At 38.4% G+C, this 22,798-nt stretch overlaps 3 protein-coding genes across 3 annotated transcripts; all 3 read left to right on the plus strand.

The window, feature by feature from the left end:
* Window positions 1–2,077: 2,077 nt before the first annotated feature.
* CBG25662 lies at window positions 2,078–2,902 on the plus strand (the record flags this gene model as incomplete). The annotated part of the gene is made up of 3 exons (XM_045242670.1): window positions 2,078–2,135; window positions 2,596–2,774; window positions 2,876–2,902. 3 exons carry the CDS (start codon window positions 2,078–2,080, stop codon window positions 2,900–2,902), a joined length of 264 nt encoding a protein of 87 aa, XP_045100345.1.
* A 4,678-nt stretch (window positions 2,903–7,580) lies between these two features.
* Cbr-spsb-2 lies at window positions 7,581–17,313 on the plus strand (the record flags this gene model as incomplete). The annotated part of the gene is made up of 7 exons (XM_045242671.1): window positions 7,581–7,629; window positions 15,067–15,287; window positions 15,671–16,031; window positions 16,078–16,150; window positions 16,218–16,283; window positions 16,327–16,907; window positions 17,183–17,313. 7 exons carry the CDS (start codon window positions 7,581–7,583, stop codon window positions 17,311–17,313), a joined length of 1,482 nt encoding a protein of 493 aa, XP_045100765.1.
* Window positions 17,314–18,338: 1,025 nt separating this feature from the next.
* CBG20655 lies at window positions 18,339–22,785 on the plus strand (the record flags this gene model as incomplete). Its single annotated transcript, XM_002631449.1, has 9 exons — window positions 18,339–18,406; window positions 18,452–18,715; window positions 18,816–18,889; window positions 18,937–19,100; window positions 19,147–19,453; window positions 19,500–20,176; window positions 20,223–21,164; window positions 21,215–22,503; window positions 22,578–22,785. 9 exons carry the CDS (start codon window positions 18,339–18,341, stop codon window positions 22,783–22,785), a joined length of 3,993 nt encoding a protein of 1,330 aa, XP_002631495.1.
* Window positions 22,786–22,798: the final 13 nt, after the last annotated feature.

Below are 22,798 nucleotides of genomic sequence, written 5' to 3' on the forward strand. Positions count from 1 at the left end.
AATTTCGTATTTTCGAGTTTCCGTATTTCCGACTTTCTGAGATTCTACTTCACAAACTCTCAAAATTAAAAATTTTAACACGAATCAGATTTTCAGAATTTTCTCTAAAACACATTTCTGAGTTTTTGATTCACAAAGTTTATGAATTTCCGAATTTTCTAAATTCCGAACTTGGGCTTTCTGATATTCTGAACTTCTGATTGTGAGTTTCTGGTTTTTCTGGTTTTTTGCTTTCGAGATTTTGGATTTTCAAAATTTCGAGTGTTCTAACTTTCAAATTTTTTAATTTCGTAATATTCTGAATATCTGAATTTTTTTTCCGAACGATTGGACATTTGAATTCTCTGATTTTCAAACTTCAAAATTTCCGAAGTTTCAAATCTCGGTATTTTCGAGTTCCCGTTTTCCCAATTTTCCGAATTTCTAAATTAGAATTTTAGAATTTCAGAGTGAAACCAAAATGTTTGACGCATGGAATGGTTAGAAATTTCGCATTTTCGAAAAAAAAAATCAAATTTCGTGAATCAGAATCTCCGAAATTCAGTTTTTGAGAAGTTAGGGGATTCAGAAAGACAGAATTTTAAAGTTTACTGCACTTTTTTTTCTCTCTTCTTTCAAAACTAAGACTAAATAATTATTTTCACAAAACCATTTTTTTATCAGATATAGTGTGAATACGAAAAAATAGAGGGGTAGGACGGAAGTGACGTGAAAATAATTTTCTAAAGAGTTGCACTGTAGGAATGGAGTAACGTCTCCAGATGACGTCAGAAACAACATTTCAAAATGAAAAATAGACGGGCAACATCTCGCTGCTATTTCTGATTATCTGGGAAAATTTGAGAATTTTTGGTCTACTGGGGACTTCGCTAGGGTCGTGGAACCGGGAACAAACCGACACACAGGCAGAATTTGGTGATTGTTAATAGTAAAGATAAATTGGAATGCTTCTGAAAGTCATAGCGTCCGATGATCCACCCAATTGATCAACACAAATAGTTGCAAAAAACCAAAAATCAATATTTTTGTCTCAATAAAACTAAACTTTCACTAAGCACGTGTATTGAAAAATCAGTCAACACCCGCACACCCTCTCTGTTTCTCTGTTACTCCTTTTTTTTCGTAAAAATATGGACTGACCATGTGATACAATGATCTGACTGATATCATGAAATTCTGTTTCAAATTGTATTTTAAATAGTTTCTACGAAAGAATCGAGAACTCTTGTTCCTTCCTTTTTTTTGAATTCTGAACTCTCCCTGTTTTTTTTTCCGGTTGTTTACGCAGCTGTCAGGCGCCAACCACCGACCTTCCTATTCATTTACGAACAACAGAAAAAACTATTTTTGCAATTTTAAATAGTTTGGAGACTTTGCAGCTGATCAATTTCAAACAAAAAATTGGTTCCAAAATAGAATAATTTCAAAAGTTCCCAAAAAGTGCAAAAACTAGGAAAAGTTATGGTGTCATGGGAATTCTGAATGAATTCGACATACTGTCCCTTTAGAAATGATCGATGTGTGCTCTGTTGAGAATTCAAGAAGAGCATAACTTCCTTGAAAAAAGTGATTCTCGTATTTTCTGCCTCTATAGTTTTGAGGACTAACTCTCCAGAAACAAGATTTTGCGTTTTGTGACACAAATTTCCTAATCACTCAAACATTTTCCTACAAAAATTACCAAAAATTTAGTTTCTACAATGACTTTGAGGCAAGATACGGTCATTTAAAGTTTTAGCAAGAGTGACGCAGAGAAACGAGACACACTGCGTCTCTAACCCAAAACCTAATGACCATAACTCGGCTCAAAATTGTCTTAGAAATTATATTTTTCTCGGATCTTGTTATGTTCTCTGTTCTCCATAAATATAATTTACAAAAAAACCAAAGTTTGAAATTCTTCTGGCCTATTGAATCTGGTACTATGTCTCATACTTTTCTATCCAAATACCTATCGACCAACCCATTTCCCCCAGAGAGACCATTTCATGATCATTTTTTGTCATCAGCCGCTAAGTACTCTTTTTTGGGTTTAGTTTCCTTTTCGAACTGTTTTGTTTCAGAATAACTGAAAACAATGTGGTTTCTACGCAGTAAAGTGTTCGGAGGATCAGGAGATCAGGAAAGGGACCGTGGTGAGTTTTATTAGATTAAAAGGAGACTCCGACCAATAAAAAAGTTGGATTTTTGCATTAAAATGTATTCTCATTAATATTACTTCGAAAAAAATAAAATCCCTGAAAATCCCCGAAAAAAAACTTTGAAGATCCCTGAAAACCAAGAGGGTCGTGGGAATTCTAGTTCATATAGAAAAATTCGGTCAGAGTCCCTCTTGATGAAAATTCAAAAGTGAAGGCCAAAACACACTAAAGTAGAAATCATCAGAAAATTATCAAACTATTAACCATTTCGAAACAAACATTAATCTTTACAATCTGCTTGAAGCAACGAAGAACATGTTTGGTGCTTCTTTTTTTTTCTGTCACAAGCATTTTTAGGGAGACAGAACAATTCAGAAACAATGATAGAAAGTTGATAACAAAAAAAAAGAATAACAAAAAGGAAAATAAAAACATGATTCTTCTGTTTTTTCAGACGACGAAGATGCACCGAGACGAATTATGGATGCATTGAGTTATAGAAGACCAGTAAGTGATAACCTTCATCGGGTACACCTAGTTCATTTGTGCTTTTCCATGAAATGTGGTTATCATGTCATTGAAAAAAGGACACAAACTCTTCCATCTTTTTTATCTCGTTTCTCTAATTCTTCAGTAAAAAAGTGGAGTGAGAGATGGAGATTGACGGAGGCACGTAGTTGCTTTTTTGCCACTGTAATTATTATTACCCATCTACTTAATTTGTTGTTTTTTAGAGAAAATATGTAGTGTTGAGAGAATAGGTAGTGTATGTTATTGGCATGATTCTACCGGTGTTATTTCCAGTAGGTAGATCATGCTTTCCTATTCTAAAACTTTTATTCATTTTAAGAACTTTTTTCGATTCAACCTTCTAATAGAGCGCCACCCTTTACAAGCTCTTTGAGCCAATTTATCACATTTCTTGTGAAAGATATGAAAATTTTGTTAACTGATAAAATGTCACTGATATTATGACAAACATTTTTTTAGTCTGCAGTTTTTTCATATCTCCCATTGCAACCGAGATAGTTGAGCCCGTATTTTTTATTTTATCCAGCCTTTGAAGTTCCACATTCCTGCTTCCAGGGAACATCTGGGAAAATACTGATGTTTGAATTCATGTTCGCTTCCAAATATTGCGTAACAGAAAGCCAGATACCGCAAGTCGCCTTTTCCCTTTCATCTCGGTGACCTTATACCTCTTATCGCCTTTCTATATTGTTCCCACGAATTGGCAGCTTCTAGCATTCTAAAAAAAGAACAAGGTTCTGGACTTTTTCTTGAGTCGAACGCTTCCAAACAGGCTCCTTCAAGTATTAAAAGTTACGGTATTTCCACAATCTGTAAGTCAATTTCCATAACCTAGACAATCAGAAAATTTAAAATCAAAGGGTCAGCTGCTACACTTGATATCTAATGAATGATAACACAGTTTTGCAACTATCTAGTAGATACAAAGCAATTACGTTGATGTGGTCACTTCTGATTATTTATCACAACGAAAAAAAGGGAAATGGCTATTTTTCAATTCAGCTGAGACACAAATGATTCTTTGTCGGCACGATGATGTGAGTAGTGTAATATAACAAAGAGACAGTAATGAGAAAAAAGTTAACAAAGAGAAGAAGACGTGAAAGAGTAGAAGTAGGAAGAGAAAATTTCGATAAATTGGGAATGGCTTCTGAAAACCCCCGAGAAACCGGTTACTTTCTCCCCACTACCACTCTTCTTCATTTTTTCAGAACCATTTTTTATTCGTTGCCCTTCAAAAATAGAGTTTTGTAGGAAAAACAAAATGTGGAAGCAGCCTTCTGATAGACACTTTTAAGATAGAAATTTAAAAAAATGACAGTTCAACAAAGAGAGTGATAATGGACAGTAGAGATAGAGAAAAAAGAAGCCATAAATAATGATCAGAGGTCGATGTCTTCTTTTTGCTTAGTCGTCAACTTTTTATTTCTGTCCGGTTGCCATTCGGCGCTTCTTGAACATCTTCTTTGATGTCTAAAAATAGCATGATTGTAAGCCGGGCTCTGCCATAGTTCCTTTTAGAATCAAAATTTTAAAACCATATGATAGAACTTGACACGTACTACAAAACGATACAAACTGGAAAGCAGTATCTTGTCTATGAACAAAATTAGGAGCCAAAAACCGTCTGAGCTACACGTTCACAGCGTTTTGGCTTATAACTAGGTTCATAGACAAAAACAGTTTTCCAAATAGTATCATTTTGTAGTACTCGTTGTGTTCAATCACATCTTATTTGGTTGACACAAAAAAAATAGTTCTGATGGGAACTATGGCAGGGGCCAAAAAGGAGCTCCAGGTCCCATTTCACAAGTGTGAAAAATAGACAATTTTTAAGAATTTTGGGTAACTGTATAGCTATCACTTTCAGCCCAAACATCCAGGATGCTATTGAAATTTTTGGTTTGAAAAGTACAGTAATACTTTCCAGGTGCAATTACCTTGTAGTGATGATCCAATCATTAAGAAAATGATTATATATGTATTAGAATTATGTTTTCAACTTTGTAGTCTCTCCTTTTGTCATCTATTTCAAAACATAAATACTCAAGGTTCTTCGTTCCATTAGAACCTCTCTAACCAGCGAACACCTCAACAAGCTTCCTGTCTTCTCCTTCTCCATTCAAAAAAAAAAGAAAGGTCGTGCCAAAAAGTGGAAGCTGTTTCCCTTCGATGCCCCCTTATGACCTTCTTCGTCAACTACGTCTCCTTCTCTTCAACCTCATCGTCCTTTGATTCTTTTTCCAGCCATGATGATGATGATTGTTACAAAAAAGAATAGTAGCAGCTTGTCTCCCATTTTTCTCTTTTTCGGGTCTCGAAAAGAAGGTCGGGTCGTCTCTTGGGGGCGCTTCGAAACGTTCAAATGTCAACACTGTTTGCTCGTTTTCCGCACTTGCTCTTTCTGTCTGTTCAATCACTTCCTCATTTTCTCTGAATCTCTCTGATTTTTATGAATTTTCTCATCTCATCGCGTTTTTTATTCCGCGCGGAAAAGGGCGCAGAAGGTGGCACAAGCACGGAGGGAGCAATGCGAGAAAACGTGCTCGCTGACTCATTTCCTCCCGTTCCACTTTTTGATATTCGAGTCAGACGAAAAAGTTCTAGATCTTTTGATTCCAAATCATTCGAAAATCAGTCATATCCTCCCAGATCTTACCTCGTTGATACCAATTTTCGCGTACCATTTCCGTATATCCTCTAAGGGTAGCCTGCAACTTTGAGCTCAAGTATCTCAATTTCCGTTAAAGATATTAAAAGTGTGTCAACTGATAAAATATTTGTTATTTTATGATAAACAATTTACTAGCTGAAAATTCTCCTATTTTTCAAATTTCGGGATCTTCTATTTTTCAAATTTCGCTTCCAAGTTTACATAGTTATCTCCTGAAATGTTCAAGCTACCGTATTTCCTCTAATAGGAGCCTTGTCAACTTTAAGCTCAATTATCTCGTATTCCAGTGAAAGATATTAAAAACTTGTCAACTGATAAAATATTGATGGTGTTATGATAAAAAATGTATCAGTTTACAAATGTGGTGTATCTTGCACAGGAATCGAGATAATTGAGCAAAAAGTTGGCTTATTATATAATTGACCTGATACTTCCTATTTCTGAAAAATTGCTTTCAAATATGGTTCTCTATATGAAACCATTTTTCCAACTCTTAATGTGGCTTCTTTGTCTTCCATTCATGGCTACAGTAATTTCTAATATTGATTGGATTGGCCTTGGTTCACTGTTCCTTCTTGGGCAACAATAGACAAATGACCTTTTCTGAAAACCGTCTAGACTTGGACGAAAATGCCAATGACGAAGTAGATGATCATCTGTTTTGAAGTGGTTGAAAAAATGTTCCTAGAAGTGCGAATTGGCCACACCATCGTCTTTCAATGGGATGATGATCGGTTCGGATTCTGAAAATGGTCAACGAAATGAAAACATGTGATACTTCGTCTTTCATAATTTTCTTTTTTTTCGGTTGAATCATACAGATCGAACAGAACGATTCACCCAAGAATTGTTTTTGTTTTTGTTGTTGTTCACATCCGATGGATAGGTTCCTCTTGATGCGAGAGGACAATGATCAATTTGCAAACAAAAACAACAACACAAAAAATCAGTATTGCACAGATGGATCATTCCTATCCGTTTAGCTTCGGTCTGTCCTTGACAGCACGTGCGTCACGTGCCACCTCTCTATCCCCACAGAACATAGATATTAGTGACTAGAAAAAATGAAATTTCTCTTTTCATCAACGAACAACTTCCTCTTGGGTTCTCTCAATTACGTGCCTATTTCCGTTATTTACCTTGTTTGATCTGATTCAATCGGTTTTTTCTTTCTTTTTGCCGAATTTTTTGAATATTTTTTTAACTGGAGATTACTGTAGAAAACGTCCAATTATAACTGCCGTAATCCAAAGAGGACTTATAAGTAACAAATGCTGCCGTACTTCCTCTAATAGAAGCCCACCCAAACCGTCAACTTTGAGCTCAATTATCTCGATTCCTGTGAAAGATATCAAAAATGTTCCAACTGATAAAATATTGGTGATATTTTGATATAAAATTTATCAGTGGCACATTTTTGTAAACTTCTACAGGAATTGAGATAATAGAGCTCAAAGACGACGGTTTGGGTGAGCTTCTATAAAAGGAAATACGGTAAAAGAATTTCGAAATCTTCAGTAAATCAACCTCTCACTGATCAGGGCAGTGAGAGATAGACAAAGTTATATTATATTTCTCACTCTTCACAACCTAGCAACCCATATTTCTTCTAATTGAGCACCTGGAGTATTTCAAAGTGTAATGACCCATTTTGTGTTTTTTTCGAGGTTTGTGGCCACTCGTTTTCTTTTTCAATGTCTTCAAACTGTCACATTTTTCTTCTTCTACCTTACTTTTTTCTTCTAACAAACCGCTGTGTGTGTGGTTGTGTATCACATTTTTGCCGCTTTCGAGATGAGAGTTCGGGACGGAAAAGTAGTAGTATTTGCCAACCGAACACCATGTATTTATTTACCTCCACACATTTTCACCCCCTTATACCTTCACCTTCTTTCTTTTCGTTTAACTCTAAAATACCAGTTAGTATTCTTATGACCGTTCTTTTTTCACCTTCTCGTTGAAATATGATATCCAAACACTCCAAATTCAAATACCTAATTGAAAACAATCTGCAAAAAAATACCGAGAGGCTTCTACCGTATCTCTTATCTCGAAGCTAGTAAATTCAAAAGTCTGGAAATTTTTATCATCATGATTCTCTCTTTTTGAAGTCCTTTTCTTTTACTTTTCATCAAAGTTCTTCTGACCTTTTTGCGATTGAAAGTTTATCAACAGTACATCGATAACTAATCGAATTACATCTTTATTTTTTCTTGCAGCGAGCGGACAGTTCTATGATGGGAGCTCGACAATCGACGACGTCACATCATGACACTTTCCAAGGTGAGTTTTTTTTTCAAAATTATAGTTCGATTTAAAGCAAAAATAAATTTAAAAATATGAAAAAAATGCCTGAAACTTCAACCCAACCAAAAGTTGAATAAGAATTCAATTCAAATTGTGCACATGAAAATCAGCCAATTCGGCTCCACTGCCCATTACTTCAAATGATAAGCTAGTTCGAACTGTATGATAAGACACGACCCTCACATTTAAATTGAATACGTGCCTTTTCCGTCTATTCGAATTCTCTCAAAGAACACACCAAGCAGAAACAACGAGAAAAAAAAACAGTTTATTGGTTCAAGATGAAGGGTTTGCTGGGGTTTTGGAGTAGCAGTTTGTACTGTTCGTCGAAGGATTGAAGACAGGATGATCTGTACTTTTGGCAAACTTGTTTGTAGCCTTTTTTGAATCTTTTAAGCTGTTCGCTACGAATTCAAATTTTCCTGCTTGAATATAACTTCGGTAATCAATCAACTAATTTACTCCGATTTTATTGTAAGCAACGACCTTTCATTAGTGTATTTAAACCAAATTTCGAATAAGAAGGCGGGGCTTTACTGTTAGATGAATATCTGCGAAAGCGTTTTCGTTTTCTGCCCGATTCATTTTCATTGTACTTCTCTTGCACTATTAGCCAAATATTTGGAAAATTTATCAGCTGTTTTCATTTTCTTCAATTCTTCAACTTCGTTTTTGCAATTTTTGAGTGCGCGCGCGAATAATGTAAGAAGTGTTCACGACCATGCACACCATATTTTACGACACATATTTTTGTTTTTCTGTTCTCGACTTGAGAATCTCGAGCATTTTTTCGATTTGATATGCGCTTTAACTTTTTTTCCATTTCATGTAGAATTTATCCCAGACTAGACATCAATTTTCATTCCTCTCTGTTGTCCCTCCAATTCCTGTCAATTTTGTATGCCATTTGAACACACAGACACTAACCAGTCGTTCACTCCGATTCCGATGAAATTGTCAAAATGAAAGGCAGAACAAAGAGAAAAGAAGGTCGAATTTATTGGCAGGCAATTTCTTTGTTCCCGTAGCTCTAGAATATTGTTTCAAAAATTATGAAACTAGGAGTCTTCCAAAAGATTCTCATTCAAAGTTTCAAGAAAACTTTATTTTGTTGATCTATGGTTGATCTGCTTCCGATCTGTCTATTTGATCCGTTGTTACGATTAAATCTCTCCGATATGATCATTAGACAAATGATCGCTGTTATATTTTTTAAATGTTTCTGAGAATGGCAGTATGCCAACACGACCTATTCTATCCACTCAATAAAGCTCAGAGCTCTTCCTTTGCTGTCTTTTTTTGCCAAAAACTCTCTTATTGTGTCATGTGCTATTGCTACCCAGAGAAAGAAGAAGCCGTTGTCTTGTTCCCTCATCTTCTTCTTTCTCTTACTTCTTTTGACTTATGGAAGAGCCCTTTTCTTCACTTTCAGTATACTTTCACTCTTTGAGATTCTATCTTCTTGTTTCATTTCAAATTTTAACTCCATCTCTACTGTACACCATTAGAGACAACCTGTTTTTCTTTCTATGTGACTTAGATGATCGTATTATTTACAAAAAAAGTTAAAGGAGTGGCGACCTTGAGTCTCTCTCTCGTCTTCTCGATTTTGACCAGTAAAACTGAAACACGAAAACACATTTTTGAAATTAGTTTTTTTTTTTCATATTTTCAGAATCGAATTTTCAAAGGGAAAAGATTAGATGATCAGACAAAAAAAGGAGGAAAATATTGTGTTATCACCCTTTGACTAAAACGGATAACCGGTCTCTTCTTCACGGGTTGCGCGCATAAGCCTCTCTAGACCCCATCCCGCAACTTTAATACGTGCTAATAGTGGTCGAATGTTTTCGCTTCATGTTTTTTTTTCGTCGGAGGCAATGATCTCTATTGTGTCACCTATGAATCTGCCTTTTTTGTAATGAGAATTTTTGAGAGTTTAAAATATTTTCAGTACTAGATTTACATTTTTAAAAAAGAGGGAAAATTTTTATTGGACATCTAAATCCTCGCCCCATTTCACATTTTTCACTATGTTTTTGTCTTTTTTCTTTGTTCGGCACCAGACGAAAGAATGTTTTTGAGGGGGTAACAACCCCTTCCAACCACACGCAATGCATTTTACATATAACGCCGCGCACCCTCTCCGGACTCTTTTTCTCTTCTTCTTCTTCTTACTTTTATTAGTGTCGGTGTGTTGGAAAGCTCACAAGATTACTTTTAAGAAGCTCACCTTATATGTGCACTTTGAGCTCAATTATCTCGGTTCCTGTGAAATATAGCAGAAATCTGTCAGCTGATAAAATATGGGTGATGTTATGAAAAACATTTCATCAGTTGACAAATGTTTGATACCTCTCCTAGGAATTGAGATAATTGGGCTTCTATTGGAAAAAATTTACAGTGGTATTATTTACGAATTATTAGATATTAAATTATGAAATCGGATATGATAAACAAGACTAGTTCCTGACTTCCTTCTAGGCATTGTTGTAATGCCATCCTTGAACACGAGAACTCGTTCCATAAACACCTAACTTTTAATTAAGGTGCATAAAAACCGAGAACGTTGTATTCCTAACAGGTTTCCTCTTCTCTCAATTTCCCCACAAAAGTAGTAGTTTTCTCAAAACTTTCTAAATACTATTTCGAAAGGATAGTTGTTGATTTTGTGCTTCTTCTAATCGGAGTAGTCTTGCGACTCAGAAATAGATGCAAGCGTATATTTCGGCAGTTGTGGCTTCAAAAAAAGAATTGTGCGCGAGAGAGATTGGTGTGTAATAAGGTTGAAAGACGAAATTGAAAAAGCGAGGGGTTGAGGGTTACGTACAGTTTAAACATACATTGGGAAGAGAGGAGATATAGATAGAAAAGAGTCGATCGAGACGAGAAAGTTCGCCCTCTCTGATGATGGAGGAACTGGTTTCCTTCTACTCCCTCGAATGAGTGTCTCTGCCATTCAATTTCACCTCTTACAACCTTCAACCTCTCTCTTTTGATTTTTCTTTTTTCTCTCCTCAAGAAGGGCCTAGATCAGTTACTTGTAATAAGAAATATGCCATCGGAAACTACTCATCACATGATGATCGTCGTCTCGCATCTGTTCGGTACAGTCACAGTTTCATCTTCCTCGCCAACATCATCAGATGTCAGAAGAAGCGGTCAGTTACACATAGTGGGGTTGTGAAGAAGACGTGTCGTTTTTTAAACTATTTTCGAGACCTAATCACGTGTTTACGGTATAGCAACCACCTTCCCTGTCTCTCTCAACCCAAAATCACCAGTCCGAATCATTTTTATTGTCCAATTCCACTTGCTTGATTATCAAATCTTAATCGATTCATTTTTAACAAATGAAAACAACAAGATTTTCTTTCTCATCTTCTTTCCTCCTTTAGTCTATTTTTCCTTCCTCATTATGTAAGTAGCTAGGAGTGAAATGATGAGAGATGAAATAAAAGGGAAATATGAAAATATATTTTATTCTGGGAGAGTGCGCGCGCGGATTAGGGACTGGGATTAGGCTATCATATTGCATAAGAACCAACATGAGTCCTTTTTTCCCATTTTATAGAGTGCTACATATCTGACTTTCAAGAAGTGATAAAAGTATTTCAATCCGATTAGAATCACGGCGAGATTCCGAGAACCTTCAGCCTCCGGTGTTTGCACTAGAACCTCCCCTATCTCTATACTTCCGATATCATACTGACTCACACGTATATCTAGCGTGTAACTGTCATCTCCTCTTCCCTCCTACGCGAGAGATCCCATCCATTTTTTACTGAAGCTCATTGGCGCCCTCTGCGTGCTCCTTTTGAACAGTCCTCCCTCTCACCCCTCACTTACTCCACTTGATCTTCCCAATATACACTACTGAATGACATAGCAAAAAGGTAGAAAAGAGACAAACTCTCGCCTCTTCTCACTACTACTCTTCTTCCTTTTTCTCCCCCCGCCTGCACGCATTCCGCGCTTTTGTCTCGTTTTCCTCTCTCTTTTTGTTAGTTTGTTCGTTTGATATACACAACAATACCAATATGACGACGAAAGGCTGGTTGAAACTTTTGGAATTTTTCTCTCGCTTTTGAAAAATCAATTTTGAAGAATTTTGAAGATTTTCTCGTTCCTTCGTGACTATTGGTTGGAATTTTTCTACACCACCAAACGACGCCGATAAAAATTACATCTGGCTAGTAATTCAAAAATTCGAGTATTCTGAGATCCCGCAAATTTTCAGAATTTCTGGAATTCTAAAAATTCTGATATCCGAAACATTCAGAAATTTGTAAAATTCGAACATTTGTAAATTTAGATTTTGGGATTTCTGAATTCATAAATGTTCGAATTTTCAAATTTCAGAGATTTTCGAAATTTCAGAATTTCAAAAATTGAATTTCATGTAATCGAATTTTTAGAATTATGAATTCTTAAATTTCTGGAATTCTAAATTTTCAATTTCCGAAATTCTGTATTTCGGGAATCTCGTCAGGTCAAAAAATTCGGAAATCCGAAAATCTCTAAAATTTGAAAATTTAGAATTTTCGAGTTTTATTTTTTAAATTCAGAAATTCAGAGTTTTCGGAAACTTGAAATTTAAACTTTTTCAATTCAGAAATTTCGAAAAACTGAAAAATTCAGAATTCTCAGAAATTTGAGAATTCGACAATTTATAAATTCAGAAACCCCAATAGTCGGAAATCAAAAAATTTAGAGGTTCAAAAATTCCGAAATTTGAAATTCAGAAATGCAGAATTCTAGAAATTCTAAAAATTCATAAATTCAAAAATGTATAGATTCAGAAACCCCGAAATTTAGAAATTTGGATACTTTAAAAATTTGAAATTCAGAATTTTAGAAATTCAGGAATGCTACAAACTCAGAAATTGGAAAATCTCTGAAATTTGAAAATTCGAAAACTTATGAATTTTTCTATTATTGGTTTGAATCGATATATTCATTGTTTGACATATAGATGAATTCAGATTGTACTATGTGTAGACTGTCCTCCTGTACTCCCTATTTTTGGCTCATTTCTGCCGTCTGCGTCTCTGCGCTATCCCTCAATCAATCATAATCCTCCTCCTCTGTTCACATTACTGCACAAGGTTAATTTGGTAAATTCTAAATTTTTCCCGATAAGTTTTTAGCAGTAGTTATTGATTTAGTTCTCTGCAAAAAAACCTTTCGAAGGTTTAGTTGTTTCACCAGTGACTACTGTTTAAAATAAACTCTTCCCCGTTCTTTCTCCTATTATTAGCTCTTCCTTTTCTTATATGTCTTAACATTTCTCTATCTCTGGACCGTCTATTTTTAAAAAATAAGTTTCGTTGTGTGCAGGGATTCCAAAACCAAATAAATGATGGACGATGAGTCCGACATCTACTCAAACTACGAGAGCCACCAAGAAGCATCCGAAGAGGACGAATATGATGTTATGATGAGTGATGAATCAACCGATAGCGTATACTCGGAACCTCCGGTCCTCGTGGCCCAAGTTTATCACGATGAGACAGTATCCAGTGGCACCGATGAGAGTAGTTTTTCTTCTTCGAGTGATACTGAAATGGAGACGCTCGCCGAGCTCGGATCAGGTAAAATTAAACATTTTTTGCTTTTAATCGGAAGTTGACCCAAATCTATACGTTCCGGTAGAACTATTCTACAATGATATTTGTAAACTTCGGAAAAAAATTTTGAAATCGAACTGTCTAGACCTTCCTCTAGAACTGATAATACATTGCCTGAGTTGACAAATATGTTTACCAACAAAAGTTGTTGTGCCAGCAGTTTATGTAGCTGTTGGTGCTAGCTAACAGTCCCTATTTCCTCTCTCCCACTCATTTTCCATACACACACACATTTTCTTGCTTTTAGGAATTGGGAGAGAGAAACGAGAGTGGAAAAGACTGTAAAGCCCGGTCCTCCTCTCTCTATTCCTCGGTTCTCTTCTGTATTGGAATCGGCAGCTAGTCCTTCTTCAATCATCCTCCACCTCCGATTGCCTATTCATCTTCATCTTTCCGCATCTCTAGCGCCGCGCGCCTTCGAGAAAGCGAAACGAGAAAGTGCGCAAGGGCTTGCGCGAGGAAGGCTTTCTTCTATTCTCCTTATTCTGGCTAGCTGCTGCCGCTTACGCCCCGCCGACGGTTGGACGATCAAGCTGACGAAAATCGTTGGCAACAAGCAATCGTATTGATCGGTCATTCATCTTCCAGAGACTCACAGAGATCTTAAACTAAATCTTTATTCTATTCTCTTACTGCTTGTGACTGTCTCCGACAGATCCTAACAATTCTGGGTCACTAGGAAACTTTCACCTTCGTCAACCCACCACACACTTTCTTGTGTATCTCTATTCTATTCCTCTACTATTCCTTACTTTTCTATTCAACTTTTCGAAGTTTTTCTTTCGAAATGAGCAGTGACTCCTCTTCTGATATTCGAAAAAGGCTAGAGAGTCTCAGACCTCGAAGAAAAGAAGGCCTCGAACTTTTTCAATGCTCTTCTAATTTCAAAACTCATCCATTAAATTCGTCATCCTATCAACCTTCAAGTCCACATCCAAATCCACTTAAACGGTGCCAGCAAGAGAATCTGCCAAAATGCGAACAGAAGCGCAGGAGAAGCTTCGATTCGCCCTTATCAATGTCCACACCACCTCCAACGCCTTCTTCTTCCTCCTCTTTTTCCTTTAACCGTGCGTCGATTCCGATACTTCCCCATGACTTGATGGAACAACTCAGCCGAGAGCTGACTTGTAGTGTTCTAAATGCAGCAGCTGCAATATCCACAAATGCAGAAGAGTACACATATAACGTCAGCTTTATGTTACTGCAGTGCATGAACGATGGTAAATTTTTCTTTAACTTGTAATAAAAATGCAAGAGAACACCAATTCCCGTTTAGTTCCTCTGCTGTAATGTATGTCCATTGTTTTACTACATCTATATCATCCCGTATACTGTGTCCGCCGCGGTTTCCTTTATCACTGTTTATACGAAATTTCTAGTTTAAGAAACGATTTCGAGAATGTGAATTCTCGATTCCAGACCTACTAGGCGATATATATCGATGGCATCACAACACTTTGCTTGTGTTTGTGCTTCACAAACATATATTTTTTTCCGCATCACACCAAACGGCGTCAGCATGCGGAAAACAAATATCTGTTTATTTTTCCGGACATTGCATTGCGCACAAGCAGTGCTAGAGGAGCACAATGTAAAAAAAAACGGAAAAGAATAGCTTTTACTCATATGATCCCTGAAATGAACGCAACTTTGAAACATTTGGGTTAAAGTGGATGGCAGAGTATTTCGTTGAGATGGAGTTTGTCAAACAATTGAATTAAAACTAAAAAATGATAATAATTGTAATCAAGGCATCAATATATCAACCTATTAATTTCAGTGTCGCCATCATCGGAAGCATGCTCCACAAGTTCGTCAGCATATCAACGCGGTGCCAATAGTTCTCTCAATTCTTCATCATTAGCGTCGGGATCACATCATCACTCTGGCTCCTCGTCATCACGGCCTGTAACACTAACGCGTGAAAGAAAAACGTATGCAGCAGCTGCCGGAAGATCAGCGCCTATGCGCAGTTTGTCTCCAGCTCATCCGAGTGCAGTGGTCAGTTTTTAAAAAAAATATTTTATCTAGAGTTTCAAAACAAACTGTCACTGAATTGCACCGAAATGTTTTCGATAACTTATCGGTCAGAAACAAAACAACAAAAGGGTACACTATTTTTCCCTCTCATTATTCGTTCATTTGTGACGATAAGGATGGAAAAAAACGAATTGGGGATGATGGTGTGTATGTGCTGGCCGCCTGATATTGATAAGGGGAACTTGTTTTTGAGACTGAGACCCTAGCAGCATTGTCAGTATGCCTGCCTTACATGGTGGTTCTATTTTTTTCACGCCGATGAGATATCATCCATCTCATCGATTAATCAGTGCCAAGAACATTGGCATAATTTTACTCATGCCACTAATAATGCCAATTTTCAGATGAGCGGTATGGACGATCTTTTGCGGCCGGAACGATTTGACCGTATAATGCACATGTCTCCACCTGCCCAATACATTCAAGAGCAACACTCGTGGAATCCCGAAGATCGATCGTTGAATATTTTTGTTAAAGATGAAGACAAATTCACATTCCATCGTCATCCAGTCGCACAGAGCACCGATTGTATTCGTGGAAAAATAGGCTACAGTCGCGGGTTCCATGTATGGCAGATCGAGTGGCCAGAACGTCAACGAGGAACACATGCTGTTGTTGGGGTTGCGACGAAAACAGCACCATTGCACGCGACTGGTTACACGGCGTTGATAGGAACAACGAACGAAAGTTACGGATGGGATATCAGTGAGTTTTTGATCAGAAATTGTTTTGAAACATTAGATTTTTCCAGCACGACGAGAATGCCATCATGATTCAAAGAACACCATGACGTGGAGGTATCCATTCAGTAATAGCCGCGAAGTGTATCATGTTCCAGACAAGGTAAAAATTATCTTCTTAATTCAAATCTTTTTTTTTTCAAATTTTCAGTTCTACTGTATTCTGGACATGGATGAAGGATATATGGCATTCGCCACTGATGACGAATTCCTCGGAGTTGCATTCAGGAACTTGAAAGGAAAGACGTTATACCCAATAGTGGCGCCGTATGGGGACACTGCGAAATCAGCATGCGCTATCTTGGATCTCTTGAACGTGAGCTTATTTCTTTCGATTCTCCACCATCAACTCCACGACGTCAACCACTGAGACCACCACTTCCACACCACCACAGCAGTCGCTATCCCTCCCCGCCACGTTCACTTTTTCATTCGCCAGTTTATAAACCCCCGCCTAGAAGTAGACATCCTTCTGATTCCCCTGCTGCACTAAGAGCAGCCGCTGCGGAATCACCCGCTCTACCGTTCTCCCCCTTTTCCGATCTTGCAAAAATATTCTCATTTTACGACCTACAGGCTGGTGGAACATCAAGCTCTTCTAGTTCATATTCCCTTTTTGAACCACCAGCCGAATGGCAGAAATTCGACGAGGAGTGTGTTAGTAATGACTCTCCACGACGTAATCCTTCTCTAGATGTCCCACTTCTGTTGGATGAGACTCCCAGCGCATCTTCCTCACCATATCTCTATCTTCCGGCCCCACCATCAGTTAAAGCACCAAGTGAACTTTTTGGCCCGCCATTAACACCGGGTGGCTCGAAAATGCAAACTGATGAGCAAGGTCTCGGAACATCTTTTTTATAGGGGTCCTAATCAGTTTTATGAATCGATAAGAAATTAAGTAGGCAGAGAAGAATTCTAACTGGTGCATTACAAAAATGTTAATTTTGAAGCTTTTGTCGCTCGCACTTTTTTCGTACCTATGTCGTGCACCTTGGTTCAATTTGTTCGAAAGTCCCCTCTCATGAAAATTCCTAGAAACCCCCTTGTCTCAGTGGTTACACAAACACTATATTTAAACGTTTCCTTTTGATATAACGTGAATTGTTCTTGCAGCTGAGCCTCTATCATTGTCCGAATTGTGTCGACGCCGAGTACGCATTCAACTGGGACCACAACCCGAAGAAAGCATCGAAGAGCTGACGATTCCGCCGATTCTGAAACGATACCTGATGTACCAGTATTGATATCACTTGTGGCTTTTCAAATGTTTTATAATTTCTTTCGAAAGATAATTCACTTTTTGAATTCTCAAGCAGTGTGCCTTTTCTCGCTTCACCTCGTTTCTAAAAATATCTGTGAAAGTTCCCTTTTCACTGATTGTACCATTCTTTGTATAGTGCCTTTTAGCTTCTTCTCTCCCACTACGATAATTTTCTGGAAAATTTCCCATTTTTCCCATCCCCCCACTAAACGGGTTCCAACCCTCGGTTCACACATTTCGTTTCCCATTTTTTCTCTATCCCTTGTCTCATTCAGAAATTGCAAATCTCCTCGTTTTATATTGAATATTGTTATGCCTTTTCACATTTTTAACCCACTTCTTTTTCAAATTTTGCCAACTAATCTTCCCCCATGTCTTCTGATGTACATCACACTAACACCCAACGAATTCACTTGCTTTTTTCAAAATTTGTTTTTATGTTGAATCAAGAATTCATTTTCAATCAGGGGTCCAATTTTTCTCTCTCGCACTCGTTTTTCTTTCCCATCTTTCCCATCTAATTTTTGGTACGGATATGTCATTCATTTTTTTGTATTTGTCTATGAATTCACGAAGAATGTGCTATTCTAGGCTGCCGAATAAATTGCAATTTTTATCTTGTTCGTTATTGTTACACTCAAGATGAAAAAAAGTACGTTGTAACAAACGGAAACCCAATATTTCTAGTTCTCAAGACAGACGCTGCCCACACCCTTTGTGTTTGAATTTCCGCCAATGTTTCTCCCTCGTGGCCTAGAATTCCGCTCGCGGCCGTGTGTGCTTAGACGCTGGGTCTCGTCGCGAAAACTAATTTTCTGGTATTTTACAATGTTTTTTTTGCTGAAAAACGCAGAAAATATTTTCCAATAAGCTTATTTTTTGTTAAATAATTATTTTATAAATTTAGGTTGCTTGATAATGTATTAAGTTGTTTTTTCGCCTTTCCAACCTCGTTATCCTGCGCGTTTTAGGTAAAATCAAACTTTAATTTTTTTTCAGGTAAAAAAAATGGGTGGAGGAAAGTTTCGCCATCGTACCAGCAACAAGGGAGCAGCGAAATTCAATTCGGGATCGGCGTAAGTGGTGATTTCAAATATTGGTGACTGAAAAAAAGTTTCCAGATGTGAGAGCAATCCTACAAGAAGTAAGCATCGATCGGCAGCCACCGCTGCTCGAAATGCTTCTTTCGGCGGAGCTGGAATGTTGGCCGTTGAGGATCGTCCAATGAATTCTGCTGCCGACGACATGCTCTCTGCTCTTCCGATTCATTCTATGGACCTCGGCTCTTCCTCAAAAAGTATGGTGTCGGAAGGTGCTCTCTCGAAGCTTTCTGGATTCACTGCATGTACCAATCCAGCTTTTGACTCGGTCAATCGTGTCTGGAAGTGAGTTTTTCGAATATTTTTTTTTCTCTTTTTGTTTGTGATTGTAGTACTTTTTGTTTCCCGAAGCACGAGCCGTAGACTGATAGATTAAATTCTTCAGATCTGGGTCCTCTATTCAAGCAGAGGTTGTCTCGGTTTTGGCAGCAATCGCTGAAGTCATCAAAGAGCGGGATGGTATTATTCCCACGTTAAGCCTAGTATTCTAATCTAGGGATTTTCAGGTAAAGAAACGGATGTGGAGTATTGCGCGGCGTTGATGACTGCTCTCGAAGGATCATCATTGGGAAATCCGAGACGCACTGCTGCTATCGCCTACTTGCTTCATTTGATTGTGAGAAAAGTGCCGAAAGAAGTGCTTCAAGCTCAATTCCACCGATTCGTTCAGGTAAGACTAGAACTCTGTTTCGTATCATGAAAGGTTAAATTTATAGATTCTATACACCAAATTGTTGGAGAACGTGGACAGCACAGAAGGATCCGCTTTGAAAAATCTTATCTCTGTGCTTGGAATCATCCTTCGTGCTCAGCAAGCTTCCGTGTGGGCCAGCGCGAACACTAGAAACATGTTGGTTTCTGTTGCTGCTCTTGCTGCTCACGACAAACCATGGGTTCGAACTATGGCTCGTCGTGTCATTCGTGCTGTTCTCACCGATCCAGTAACTGCTACTGACAATGGACTTCACCCAGCCAGCGGTGCTGTCGGACAATTGATATTGAATCATATCGAAAACTTCCTCGGTCAGTGGTGTTTATGTGATTAAGATTTTAAAATTATCATTTTCAGCTCGATCTAATGGAGACAACACCAATGTTGTTCGTTATCTGTGTCTTCTCGAAGGAGTCATGCATAAGATGCCTGCGAACCTTTTCAAAAAGATGGCAGAAGCTATGCTCAAATGCTTTGCGATTTCCGATTCAATGGTCAAGTGTTCCTCTCTCCAGTGCCTCCATCGTGCTCTTCAACGTCAACCATGCGATTCAGCACTTCCAACAGAGACGAATGCACTTCTACTCACCGCTCTTCGTCAACTGGGTTCTTCGGTGACAGACGTAACTGTTACAGCATACTGGATGCAAGCGTTAGCGGAAGCCCACGTTTGTTTAACTGCAAAGGATTCGAAGAAATCTGTTCAACAAGCTTTCCAAACTCTTCCGTTGTTCGTCAAAATTTTCGAATCTGGAAACGAGCAACTCGCTCAAGTTACTTATCAATCTCTGACGCGTGTCATCGAAAACTGTATACAAGATGATGCAGACTGTGGAAAATTCCTGCTCTCACAACTGCATGCTGCGATGACGATGAAATCAGCTTCGGTCTGGAAATTCATACTTAGAGCGCAGATGAAGTTATTCGAGGCGTGCGGAGACGGATTGCAAGGCGCGGAGCTCACAAAAGTTCTGGAAGATCTCGCTAGGTTGAGACAATCAGACGAATGTTTCTGTAAGGCTGAACTCGATTTCGTAAGTGATATTCACGTTGGTTGACTGAACGAACTTTTATTTTCAGACTATTGGAGCAGCAGTCCGACACATTGGAGTTGCCGCTGTCATGAATGTTTTGTCGTTGGATGTTGATCCAGATGCAGCAATTCTGTCAACTGATTTCACTCGCTCCTGGCTGCTTCCAGTGCTTCGTGTCAACATTCACAACGCACCAATATCTCTGTTCATCTCCCACTTCCTTCCAATTGCTATGAAGATCCATCGCCGTCTTCCGACACTTCAGGCACAAGTGCAAAGACTCTACAGTACCTTCCAATTTCAACTATGGGAATTGCTTCCATCATTCTGTGAATCACCATCAGATCTGGAGACTTCGTTTCCTGATATTGCACCAATTCTCGGAGCTGCTCTGAATGAGAGGAAAGATCTGCGAATGACCGTTTTGAACGCGATCAGACGCGCACTTCGTTTTTCGCTCGAGCCAGATGCTCCTGCTGAGCGTATGGAGGTTATGAGTCGGTACGCAAAGAATTTCATGCCGATTTTCTTCAACATGTACACTGGATCTGTTGTGGACGGCGGTTATGACGACAAAGGCGTCCGTCTTTCGGTTCTTGAAGCTATCCGTCTTTATACTGAAGTCACTCCTGCGGAATTGGTGACTCGATACGTGGATAGTGCTATTGCGAAGTCCAAAGACGGAGAGGACACAACTTCGACTACTGTAGCATCACAAAAACAGGCTCGCGTTTTGGATATTCTCTGTGCTCTGGCCAAAGTGGCTGAAAATGATAACATTTCCAAAATTTTGGATACCATTCTGCCATGGTTTAATTCAGTCGATACAAATGGTGTTCAAAAGAAGGCATATAGGATTTTGGAAGAGGTTATTCAAAGAAGATCGAATCAGGAAATCGAGCATCTTCTAGAGACACGCAACGACTATATTGAAAATGCTTTGTTAAAGCCAATCGAATCAATCAGTTTCCCAGCTCGAGCATCTTACGTAAGTTTCTGTTTTATAAAGACAATATTTAACATTTGTTTTTTTTTCAGTGCTCTTGTGTTCATATGATGTTCGATGGATGCAGTACAATGAAAGAAGTCATGGATATGACACAAAAACTCATTCGCAACATCATCATGCTTCTCGACAAAGATAACAATGTCCACACTCGTCAAAACTCGAGCAAATGCATTCAATTCGTTTGTAGTAAAATCCTTGATCTCGTAGAAGACGCGACTGTGGATACTCCATCTGCTGTTCTCGAACCTGTTCTCTCAAAACTGTATGAGCTCACAACTCTCACAGCTACTCAAAAAACAACTGGAGACATCCCTCTGCACGTTGCCAGATCATGTTTGGTTGCTGCTAACATTATTGCTCAAAAACAAATCAAAGTTCTAAACACAGTAGCCACAGCAAAGATGATCTCCTTCGCTTGTTCATGGGTTGGTGAGGGACGTGCAGCAGTCAGAATCTTGGCGATCCGTTTGCTGCGTGTTCTCTGTCAGAAAATCCCTGAAGTCATGCTTCAACAGTTCCGTGAGCAAATTCTTACCACCGTCTTCGAAGGACAACTTACCAGTGATTTGACTATCAAAGTTCGTAAAGCCAATCGATTACTTCTCGAGGTTCTTGTCGAAAAATTCGGTGTCAATGTTCTTCAAAAATACACCGACAAACAAGACTGGATCAAACAAATGAAAAACATTGAGAAGATAAGAAAGCGCAAGCTCCGAAAGGCATCAGGAGAAGGAATGGAGCAAGATGGAAGCGATGATGACGGTGCCAGTGCTATCAGCGGATCAAATGTATCTGGAAGAACTGCTGGAGCCGATACTATTCTCGAGCTTCTCGAAGACTCGGATGCAGAAAATGATAGTGATTCAGAAGAACAATTGATGAAGAAATCTCGCGTTGGAAGTGTCTGGTTGAAAAATGAAGGAGACGGCGATGTTCCTATGGATCTTCTCGATTCATCGCGAATGATGGATCAAATTACTACAATGAATCCAGCTGTTCTTGAGAAACGAAAGAAGAAGGCATTGGAGAAACGCCAAAAAGTAGAAGCAGGATTCCAGTTCTCAAAGGACGGAAAGATGATTGTTCTTGGTGATGATGAAGAGAACGAAGATAAAAAACAAATCGGAAAGAGGAAGATGAGAAGTGGCTTTGATGGTCTTGGTGATGATGAAGACGATGGTCCGACACGAGGAAGCAAGCATGTCAAAGAGAACAGTGACTCCGAGGATGGAATTATGGATGATGACGATGATGACGAGAGAGACGCTAAAACTTATGTCAGTCGAGCACCATCCTATGGTGGAAAGGGTATCTACAGGTTCGTATTGTTCAATTGACTTACAATTAGTTGTGTATTTGGAACTAATTTTTGAAAAAAAAATAATTTTTCAGAGATACTTCCGCGAAATCCCAAGTGGGCAGCTCAGTTGGATCCAAGAAGCAGCAACGTTCGAAGCAAGATCAGAAGCAGAAGCCGAAGCAAAAAGGAGTTCAGCCATATGCATACGTTCCACTTCGAAACAAGACGGCTAAACAGGATGTCCGTCAAATCCTAAAAGCCAAGAGAAAGAGTGGCAAAGGAAAGAAAGTCACATTTTAATCACAAGAAAGTC

Source organism: Caenorhabditis briggsae, assembly GCF_000004555.2.
Source record: "Caenorhabditis briggsae complete genome, chrII, whole genome shotgun sequence".
Taxonomy (NCBI): Eukaryota; Metazoa; Nematoda; class Chromadorea; order Rhabditida; family Rhabditidae; genus Caenorhabditis; species Caenorhabditis briggsae.